The sequence below is a fragment of the Syngnathus scovelli genome, chromosome 9, assembly GCF_024217435.2.
Source record: "Syngnathus scovelli strain Florida chromosome 9, RoL_Ssco_1.2, whole genome shotgun sequence".
NCBI classification, from domain to species: Eukaryota; Metazoa; Chordata; class Actinopteri; order Syngnathiformes; family Syngnathidae; genus Syngnathus; species Syngnathus scovelli.
The window spans coordinates 11,504,474-11,515,817 of NC_090855.1; the positions used below are offsets into that span (position 1 = coordinate 11,504,474).

At 43.8% G+C, this 11,344-nt stretch overlaps 2 protein-coding genes across 2 annotated transcripts; both read left to right on the forward strand.

The window, feature by feature from the left end:
* The first annotated feature begins 17 nt into the window (after positions 1-17).
* cox6b2 (cytochrome c oxidase subunit 6B2) lies at positions 18-1,393 on the forward strand. Its single transcript, XM_049731852.2, has 4 exons — positions 18-143; positions 595-709; positions 886-986; positions 1,118-1,393. Exons 2-4 carry the CDS (start codon positions 604-606, stop codon positions 1,169-1,171), a joined length of 261 nt encoding a protein of 86 aa, XP_049587809.1. The 5' UTR covers positions 18-143; positions 595-603; the 3' UTR covers positions 1,172-1,393.
* Positions 1,394-2,238: 845 nt separating this feature from the next.
* On the forward strand, positions 2,239-11,122 carry slc2a3b (solute carrier family 2 member 3b). The gene is made up of 11 exons (XM_049731644.2): positions 2,239-3,939; positions 4,030-4,121; positions 5,422-5,529; positions 6,788-6,948; positions 7,023-7,263; positions 7,353-7,515; positions 7,590-7,777; positions 7,842-7,946; positions 8,029-8,130; positions 8,688-8,891; positions 9,039-11,122. Exons 2-11 carry the CDS (start codon positions 4,098-4,100, stop codon positions 9,297-9,299), a joined length of 1,557 nt encoding a protein of 518 aa, XP_049587601.1. The 5' UTR covers positions 2,239-3,939; positions 4,030-4,097; the 3' UTR covers positions 9,300-11,122.
* The last annotated feature ends 222 nt before the right edge of the window (positions 11,123-11,344 follow it).

Genomic DNA, 11,344 nt, shown 5'->3' on the forward strand with positions numbered 1-11,344 from the left:
TGATAAGATTTGTGTGTTTTGGTGGCCTCGAGGTTTTTTTTTTTTTTTTTTTTTTGCGCTGACTTTTTATTTCCCAGCATTCATTGCGCATCGAACAGGAAATACGTTTTTCCAAAGAGGACATAGCTGACAAGCACCTCAAGGTTAGCTCGCTTTCACAATCAGATTTGGCTTTTTCTGCATACATTTGATCTTTTATAAACTCGATAATGTGCCACTAAATATCTTAGAGATAAGTCGCAGTTGCTGTCCTACTAACGTGCCAGTCCCGTTCAAAAATATCCAAAGAGCTAAAGTGTTAGCATCTATGTATTAGCATTATCCTCGGCTAACCCTGCATGCTAACTCCCGTTAGTTTTCAATCGAATTACGTGTCGGTATTTCTATTAAACTAAACATTCTGTCGTGTTTTATGTTGTTTGTATTGCCAAACGGTGATCGAGTGTTACCAGCCGTTACTTATCGTGGCTTGTTTGTTTAATTATAGTTTAGCCGGCTAACAGCGCTAAATCTAAGCCGAGGTCATGTCGATTTGCTCCGATTTAAATGCATTCGCTATTTCGTTGAAGTAACGTGTTAACATCAAATTTGAAGCTCGCAAACATGTCTGAGTCGATTGCCGAGAAAATCAAGAACTACAGGACGGCGCCCTTCGACGCCCGCTTCCCTAACACCAACCAGACCCGCAACTGCTTCCAGAACTACTTGGGTGAGCCACAATCTCGAGTTCAGTTAATTGCGTGGAATCAAACATTGAATTGTTAATGATGCATGCTTTTAGATGCCTCGTCTAATTTTTACGTGATCGACTATTGTAACTTTTAGGACACAAGTTGAATTTCCCCTCGAAGGATAACAATAACTTATTCTCAATTCTTTGCACAGACTTCCACAGGTGCAACAAGGCCCTGTCATCCAAAGGTCAAGATGTGACCCCCTGCCAGTGGTACCAGAAGGTTTACGATAGTCTTTGTCCCATGAGCTGGGTAAGGTGTACACTTTGGATTGACTCAATTGGTTCATAATGTGCCCATGTGAATTGATGGCTGTTTTTAGACCTCAATAGTTTGAGTGGGCCCTTTAAAGATGTGCGCAATGTCCTCGTTGTGTCTTTCAGGTTGAGGAATGGGACGAGCAGGTTGAAAATGGAAGTTTCCCTGGAAAGATCTAAAATGTGACCCCTGATTCCTGTCAAAATATTTGCAGGCCGTTTTTGTGACAGCTTCCGCTGTGGTGCTGTGTAGAACATCTTTGACATCATCGCCATCATCTGCTGTGGTGTTGACTTAAGGTGCAAATGCACAACCATTTAACCTGCGCGTCAAGTCGAATATGTGTAGTTACCCCCTTTTTGGCATTGTTTATTCAATAAATAAATACAGTGCACATTTAATCTATTTTTTTCAGTGTATTTTTTTTTTACTTGATAACCTGCCAAACCCAACCCCATCAGAAATGCATTTTAAAAAATATATATATTCATAATCTGGTCGTTAGGTAAATATATTATACAAATGGATTTCAGAAAAGAAAATGACAGTTATTCAGTAAGGTACATCTGCAATATCTTGTAATTTGACACTGTGGCCACAAGGTGTCACTGTTGGATAGCGTTCCACACCGGTTGGTCTTATTTTGGGGGTTGAAATTTTCCTAGTCGAAAATGTACTTGGAGTAAAGCTCCACTGATATGAACCTACTGAAACCATTTATGTTGCTCATGTTTTTTTTATTTTTTTTAAAGCCACTCTTCAACAGTGTTTCAAACAGACTCGTAGGCTAACCGTTGCAACTGTCATACATAACAAATTGGCATCACACCTCAATTAATACAGGCCCAAAACTATGCCTGATAGGTCCTGACATATCTTGTTTATTTAGCGACTGCTAATTTGCCACATCGCCCTCTGTTGGCCATTGTGAGTAAAAACAGTTTTTAGTGACGCTGTCAAAGGTAAGCTGAACTCTTTGACATGTATTTTTTTCTGTTAAAAATAAACTCTATAAAGATTGGTTGAAGAGTTGGGGATTCAAGTCAAAGTTTGAGTTTTAAATTAGGTTTGTGAAGTCCGATTTATGGTTCCAAAGTAAGTTTGGTGTTTTATTAAGTGTTAATCCGTATAGTGGAAACATGCTGGTCTGCTAAGACTTTTTTGATTGGTTTGAGGCAGCGGACGTGTTTGTCGGGCTTATTACAAACGATCAGGAAATGAACACAAGTTGTGTGCGTGTGCACAAGCGAGATTGTCAGATAGTTCCGCCCTCGCTTCCTGCCTTCATTCTTTTATTTGTGACCACAAAAAACCTTATTTTTATTATGTCCATGTCGCTGGAGGAAAGGTTGCCTTGGCGACAGATTACAGGACAGGACGTTGGGATTGGAGGCTTTGAAGAATGAAGAAAGTGAGCGCTTTGCATTGCTCGAGCGTGCGTGCGTGTGTGCATGTAAGAGCTGCAGGGTGTGATGTCACACTTGCAAAAGCGAACCGGTATGTGGCAAGAATGAGTGTTACACACGCATGTGACGTTACTAGAAGGCAAAAAAATAGACGATGACTATTGGATCACGAGAGTCTTGTGAAGGATATAATCTAAACGAACAAAAAAAAAAAAGACATTTTCATGGCTAAATTCAATCGTTGTTTTCCTCAATTCTATTTGTAAACAGCAGCTCTCGACTCTCTTTAGATCATGAAAGTTGATCCTGTCAATAGCAAATCGTTTGGCATTTTGTGGAGGCTTTCAAATTCCAGGCTGAGATTTAGGTGGGCTATAAGATTAGAATTGAACTATTAGGGGAAGGAGGGGTGCGGTGGCGGGTGGCTTGTGATTGTTTGCCACCCACTGAGTCGGTCTCATGGTCTCAGCGTGACCGGGCTTTGTATCTCAGGCATGTGCACGTTGACCTTTGTGCCAGCGTGCCGGTGGGCAGCCGCCACAGAGCCTCTTTTCACCGGCAGTGTTTGTCCTCCACCTCAGGTCCGCCGTCCTCCTTCTCCTTTTTCTTCTTCTTCTTCTTCTTCCTGTATATAAGTGAGGTCACAATGATTGGGGAAAGTACACACTATCATATTTGTATAAGTCGATGAGTCACACATTGTAACAGTTCTCAGAGAAGCGAATACAGTGGATTGAAAAAGTCTACGCACTCCTGTTTAAATGGCAGCCGAGCAAAGGTTTTAAATCAACTTTTATTTTGAAGGCCCATGTCTGTAAATTGCCAGACAAAATAGTTTTGGTGACTTGAGAATTCCTTCTGCTGTTCCCAAATTATGCTACCCAAAGCCTTGATAGTGGTGAGATCTGATTCTAAGAAACACTCAGATAAAAGATACAAGTTACTTTTATCAACATCATGTTAAAATGTTAGAAAGGTTTTAGTGGCCATCTTGTAACTTGGCTTCATCTTGTTTGAAAATAAACAGCATCCAAAATAAATGACTCACAAAAAGCCGTGAACAAGACGCTGAATGACCAAATTGTTTGGTCCAATGCATTTCCTGGTTTGTTTTGTTTTGAGACCAAGTTGACGCTTCACTATTGACAAACTGCACCAAGTACGATGTTCTCAAAACTCTTACTACTATTGCCGAGGAGGGCTTACTCAATGCCAGATTTCCCCCCCCCACCCCCTCAAGTATCAGTGGCTGGTATCATCAACCTCCACGAGAACCCAATATCTCAGAATAAGGCCTGTATTGACCCAATACCGATTTTCCCACGCATCTCGATATATTTTCTTTAAGAGTTGACTGAAATAATTGTATTGAAAGAGACTGTAGTAGGACTGTTGGGGGGGGGGGGGGTTACGAAGAGAAGTCGAGGGAGGAGGAAGAGGAGAAGGAGGAGTTTCTCGTCTGCCGCTGCTGTTGTGAGTGAGAGCAGACCATCTTCATTCTTCTGGACCCAAAACAGGTTGGCACCGTCCCCGTTCATCAGGTATGTAACTTGTTGGTACCTGTAGCTCTCATCGGTGCGTTCTCGCTCTGCTGAAATAATCCTGCTCCTTATTTATATATTTGTTTTCAGGATTCACAGCTGTTTGCGCTGAGAGGTGTGTTATTCAAAACAGATCGATTTGTGTAAAAAGAGGCAAGATGGAGCGCATGGAAGATGACAAGGTAAATATTTGGCTTACTTGTATTCTATCAATGCAATTTGTATTTTTTTTTTTTTTTTTACTGTAAACCTGCTAAAAGTTTCCACTCCTGTCTGTACACTTTCAGTCTCAGTTGCCACTAGTTAGGACTCCGTTTTAAGTGGTTTGTATTTGAATTAAAAAAAAAAAAACCTGGACTTCATTAAGTCACAGGCTGGCACTTCTGTAATTTTCCTTTCTGGTACGAGGAGGATGGGAACGAAGCATTTTGGGGACGTGACTAAGAGCGAGAGGGCAGGAGCAAGTTTCAACTTGAGCGCGATGCCTCAGTGTTTAAATGCACGTTGGGAGAGCAAGCGCGTGCGGAAGACAACGACAATGACCGGTCACAGACACAACATTAGGTACACCTGCACCATCATCTTTCTCAGAGAAGTCATTTGCACTGCATCCAAATTATTAAGAACCCTCATCACGATCCTTTCGCTGTACCTAATGGTCTGTCCAACTGAAAGTACGACTCCAATTGCAGTGGTTTTTCTTTTGTAACCTGTTGCACAGTTACGTCAACCTCAAGCTTACTTAAGATTTTGAAATCGCTTGCATGGGTGTCCAAATACATACAAAACACCAAAAAGTGTCATTATTTTGTGCTTCGGTCCCTTTCTTTAGTTTATTTGATTTTATTTTGCTGTCATGTGTGATGCGGGGAAAAATGAGTGGGCCCAGTAATTTACAGTAGTTTTGAAATTCCCATTTTCAGCAATGAGCACTAAATAAGCAAAAGTAACAAATCCACCCATTAGGGTCACAGCGATTTTTGCCCCGCCTCTCGCCCAATGTCAGCTGGGCTAGTCTCCACCTCCTCAACCTGCCGACCCCAAAAAGGGCAAGTGCTGCTGAACCAGATGGATGGATTCTTCATACGAGTTCCCACATGTTATAAGTGACCGTTTAGATTTGTTGGATTATGTAACACTCCTTTAGAAATGGAGTGTGATTCTCGGACGGATAAACGTCACGACCACTCCCCGGATTTTAAAGGCGTAATTTTCACATTGCTTGACAGTTGGGTAACAAAAGCGTGTCGCTGCAAGTGCTCGACTTGCCAGTTGCACAGCGAGCGCTGTGGTTGAAAAGCGCCAGTGAGAGCCGAGATGTGCAAAAGGCTCATTGTGCGTTTGTGACGGCTGGTGTGTCCATAAACAACAAGAGCTTTGTCAAAAGGCAGGAACGCTGTTCAAAGAGAGGACTTGATTTGTCGAAAATCCACCCTCGTGTTGTTCTCATCTCGTCCTTTTTCTCTTGCCTCCACAAAACAGCCCAAGCAGAAGAAAGTCACATTGTACCTGCTCTACTGCGTGGCCACTGCAGTCATCGGTTCGCTGCAGTTCGGTTACAACACCGGGGTCATCAATGCACCAGAGCAGGTGTGTGTGTGTGTCAACGTGTGCGCGCGCCACATGCAAAATCAAGTACCGTATTTTGCGGACTATAAGGCGCACCTAAAAACCTCAAATTTGAGGTTTTTGGGTGCGCCTTATAGTCAGGTGCGCCTTATATATGGAGCAAATTCTGAATTTAAACTGGCCCGAAGCATTGTGTCATAAAATCAATCATAAGTGGCCCGCTGAAGACTATGAATCATGAATCAAAAAGACTATGGATCATTATTTTGTGATTATAAAGTAATTTGTTGCATCTGAAGTTGAAATAAAAAAAAGATAAAATGGAGAATGATTTGATTTGGATTCAAAATCTGACATGCTGCAACCTGGACTGTTTACTGCAGTCACAAACACCAATCCCTCTATTCTTATTCATACAACAATAACAACAATAAAACAAACTTAATACATCTAATAAAAAATTCATTCAACTTTCATAAAAATTGTTAATTTGTTATTATTTTAATCTTTAACTTTAACTCTTAAAGTTTACTGATCTATCTGACTGTTTTGTTTTGTACTTATTAAAGTAAGCTTTACATGTTTATTTTGTGTGTTGTGTGATATTAACATTATTGATATATTGTTATTGTTTTTACTATTTCATGTTATTATATTGCGATTGCATTAATGGTGCGCCTTATAGTCCGGTGCGCCTCATATATGGACAAAATTTTAAAATGCGCCATTTATTGACGGTGCGCCTTATAGTCCTGTGCGCCTTATAGTCCGGAAAATACGGTAATCCTCAGAGCAGATATTTGATGACATCATGAAAATATTAAAGCATGCTTAATCTCTATATGGCACTCTTCCTTTATATGTAACTCACTGGTAGGCGTTGCTAATCATACAATTTGTCTGAGTACACTATCTATGCAAAGAAATGTGCATTGCAGTTTCACGTAATGGCAAAGAACATATTAAAGCTGTTTAAGGTGTGACTCATTGTTGTGGGAGAACAGTCATTCCAAAATATTGCAACAACTGATGACAAAAACGTTAGTTTGTCATTATTGCTCATATGACAGTGGTATTCCCACTAAAATGTTTTAAAATGAAAATATTTTATGCCATGACGTGTGCGCTGTGCGAGTTGTTTTGACCTTTTGACCTTTTATGCCCCCTGAGGGCTGTCGTATTCAAGTTATGGTGCCCTCTTGTGGATGGACACAAAATGCTCTTAAAGTTGAATGGCAACATCAAATTGTTTATTTCATTTTTTGTATGACTTCAATAGAAACTGCGCCGCTTCTTCCAAAACGTTTCTCTGGAGCGCTTCGATGAGCCCTTCAGTCCCGGAGTCACCACCATCGTGTGGAGTTTTGCCGTGGCCATCTTTAGTGTGGGGGGCATGTTTGGCTCCTTCAGTGTGGGGGCCATGGTCAACAAGTTTGGCAGGTGAGTAAGTCAAGACCCTGCTCAGGTGTTTGTCCTAAAATGTCACTGTTGAAATGTCCTGTTCTCCCTGGCAGGAGGAAGTCCATGCTGCTGGCCAACGTTCTGGCTGTGCTGGGCGGGGTCCTCATGGGACTGTCCAGCCTGAGTCGCTCTTTCGAGATGATCATCATCGGACGCTTGATCATCGGCGTTTTCTGCGGCCTGTGCACGGGACTGACGCCCATGTACGTGGGCGAGATCGCCCCCACCGCCCTCCGGGGGGCCTTCGGCACCCTGAACCAGCTGGGCGTGGTCATCGGCATCCTGGTGGCACAGGTACGAGGACGGAACGCAATTAGAAATATAAAAGATATATATATATATATATATATATATATAATGTATCTGTATTGATCAATATTTAGATCTTTGGATTGGAGTTTCTTCTGGGCTCTGACAGACTCTGGCCCATCCTCCTGGCCTTGACCGTCCTGCCTGCCATCCTCCAGAGCATCATGCTGCCCTTCTGCCCCGAGAGCCCCCGCTACCTTCTCATCGTCCTCAAACAGGAAGAGGAAGCCCGGAAAGGTCCTGACCCACAAACACACGCCGCTGACCCTCACCTCTGCTTCTTGTTCTTAATTTTATTTACTCCCTTGCAGCGCTGGTGCGCTTGCGCGGTCGCCAGGACGTGAGCGAGGACATGGACGAGATGAGGGAGGAAGGGATGAAGATGGCCATGGAGAAAAAAGCCACCATCTTGGAGCTCTTCCGCTCGCACAACTACCGCCAGCCCATCATCATCGCCATCGTCCTGCAGCTCTCGCAGCAGTTGTCGGGCATCAACGCCGTGAGTGCGCTTACTGAGTGACGCTGAGATGAACTCATGAGGGTGTACTGACATTTTTTTGTAGGTCTTCTACTACTCGACGGGCATCTTTGCCACGGCTGGTGTAACGCAACCCATCTACGCCACCATTGGTGCCGGAGTAGTCAACACCGTGTTCACCGTCGTTTCCGTGAGTGGCGAACTGCGAGCTTGTCGATCTTTCACTGCAGTCCGTTGGATTATTATTGTGCAATCTTTGGTGTTTGTCGCAGCTCTTCCTGGTTGAGAAGGCGGGCCGAAGGACCTTACACCTAATAGGACTCGGTGGAATGGCCATCTCTGCCCTGGTTATGACCATCTCCCTTTCTCTTGTGGTGAGTGACAAGTGGGCGTGTCCATCAGTTTTCAAATCGGATTGACATGTTCAGGTGTCACAAGGAAGCTGGAGCCCACACTAAAAATATATATATATATATATGTTTAGCAGAACCCTGAAAGTTTTGTCCATCCATCCATCCATTTTCTGAACCGCTTAGTCCCCACGGGGGTCACGGGCGTGCTGGAGCCTATCCCAGCCGGCATCGGGCAGTAGGCGGGGGACACCCTGAACCGGTTGCCAGCCAATCGCAGGGCACACAGAGACAAACAACCATTCGCACTCGCACTCACACCTAGGGACAATTTGGAGTGATCAATCGGCCTACCAAGCATGTTTTTGGGATGTGGGAGGAAACCGGAGTGCCCGGAGAAAACCCACGCGGGCTCGGGGAGAACATGCAAACTCCGCACAGGGAGGGCCGGAGGTGGAATCGAACCCGCACCCTCCTAACTGTGAGGCGGACGTGCTACCCAGTGCGCCACCGAGCCGCCCCTGAAAGTTTTGTGATGTTCATAATTACTATTGACGTCATTTTTCTGTTCGTCCGATCAGAAAACAACCCCGTCTCTAAGCTACTTGGCCATCGTGGCCGTTTTCGCCTTCGTGGCCAGTTTTGAGATGGGTCCCGGTCCCATCCCCTGGTTCATCGTGGCCGAGCTCTTCTCCCAGGGCCCTCGACCCGCCGCCATGGCCGTCTCCGGGTTGTCCAACTGGACGGCCAACTTCCTGGTGGGCCTCGGGTTCCCCAAACTGGAGGTATGTACGAGTTCAGGATGCTTTTATTGGACCAGAAAGTGAAATACAACCAAACTGCACATAGTCGATTGTTCACGTACCACAAGAGGGCGCTTGTGGACCACACTTTGAGACCGACCGCACGAGCTGACCCAAACTCTTCCTCAGGAACTCTGCGGGCCTTACGTGTTCATCATCTTCATGGTCTTGCTCATCATCTTCTTCATCTTCACTTTCCTGCGAGTGCCCGAGACCAAAGGAAGGACCTTTGACGACATTGCTCAAGCGTTCGCCGCCAGCGCCGCCAAATCCTCCGACTCCCCCGTGCCCGAAGCGGCGGTCGTGGATCTGCCCGGGAGCAAAGAACCTCCGCCCATGTCCCCTACAGAAAAGGTCCCCATGGTGGCACTTCCTGCCGACAAGCCCTAAGACGGAGAAGTTAGAAAAGGTCAGTGGAATGACATCACATATGAGACTTTTTATAGATTCAAAAAAATCACATAAAACAGGGTATTTGATTTGTTGTGTGTGGAAATGCCAAAATATTTAACCCAGGTCCTTGTAAGCCGGCTTTAACTGAATTTCTGGCCCACAAAAGTTTGTTGACGTTCTTCGCCAACCGCCCACCTCGTTTTTAAGAGGATCACTGTGCATTCAGTGTTAAGACCCCCTCGGCCATCGGCTGCGTTAGAAGGTTGCCGGATTTGAGCTTTTAGGTATTGAGGTCAAGCTCGGCAAAGCCCGACTGACCCCGAAATGCTGATGGCGGGGGTCCCGGACCCCAAAGCCTTCCCTGTGACGCACAGAGGAATACGACTACTTCAAAGAATTACATCCAAGCCACGAACCGTGTGATGTGTGTGTTTATACCGTGTGCGTGTTGGACTCTGCTGCTAAAGAAGAAACAAGTTGTGTGAACATCTACTGCCAAGGAGGAACTTTGATTGTATGACCATGAGGTGGACTTGAGGCTTTTCGCTGACTTTTCACTTTTTCCAGCCAATGAAACCAACCACATACTTGCAGTTCGGTTTGCGCGGGTTCAATTCTTGGGCCTGACCGATAAGTGTTGCTTTGGCGCCATCTGGGGGCCTCTTGGGAATGAAACGTGTTGAGGAGCTTCATTTGGATGAAAGTAGTAAAGATTATTCGAGAAGGAAATTACAGTGGAGAGTCAAATACTTGCAAAGGTCTGTCTCATACGTAGTTAGTAGTGCTTAACAGTAATGTGTTAGTTTTTATTTTGTTTCGAATTAAACATTTCCCTCAATTACATTTAATGACTCTAAATTTAGAGCAGCTTCATTAGTGTTTATTTTTTAATGCACCCCTTTAGCTTCATTTTTTCATTAGTTTCAGTATTACTGTATTTTTTCATATGGGGACTATTTGTTCACTGAAAGGGAAAAAAGTCAACTATTATAAATAATGAAATTAATAAAATAATTTAAAAAAAATTATAACTAACTTTAATACCATGATGGAGGCAAAGCACTACTTTTGTTTTAGACTTCTCTACACATTGACTCAATGAAGCTCTTACTTGCACTTCAACATAGTTCCCAGGCGCCAAGATGCCACAGGAGAGCACCAAAGCATTACTTTTATTTTGGGCAGGGCTTTGGCCTACAAACAAAAACAGCAAATCGGAGAGCAAATTGCAAACGTTTGCTCAAACTCTGCTGATTCATTTTCAGCAAAGAGTTCCAATCAATACACTAGCAACTATTTATTTCAGTGGTTTGGATGCACGAAAAATGAGCATTTGTTTGTTTTGAATGTTGCTGCGGCAACGACGGTAACGACTGCGACTGCGACAGCAACTTGAGGAGCCAGCAGCGTTACGTTTGCACTTTGGCATGGTGGACTTTAGTGATTTCCGTCTGCCGTCCTGCTTAATTTTCATCCACTGTGGACACATTCCGTCAATTTATTCAATATGTTGAGATGAATCCTCCCCTCCGAGATTCTTTTGTAGGCTGGCATCGTTGAAAGTTTACATTAACTTCGATTGGCCCTTTGAGGGGTACCTAATATATTGATTGGAGTGTACATTTATTAAATGCTGATTTTTCATGCACTTCTGTCTTTGGACTGTTACAATGCCATTCCTGTATGCCAGCCTCTAATATGTATATTTTGCTCTGTGTTTGCATTTTTATATGCGTATGACTAAAATGGTGAGTGGGTGTCACTTTGCTGTGAAACAACTCCTTGAAAAAGTGGAAATAAAGTTGTGCATCTGTTTAAAATAGCGACTCTGTGCCTTAATCAGTGTGGATTTTTAATGCTTGCAACCATTCCGTTTCGGCCCTGCGTGCAAGTGTGACAGCAATGCCTGCTCAGTGGAGCGACCCAATATGGTAAATAAAATAAAACTTAAAAAAAAAAAAAATGGACACAGGCAGTCGGATAAAATATGCAACATGAGCAAGAGTTCAACTTTTCTGCCCTGACTGGTCATTTTGCATTGC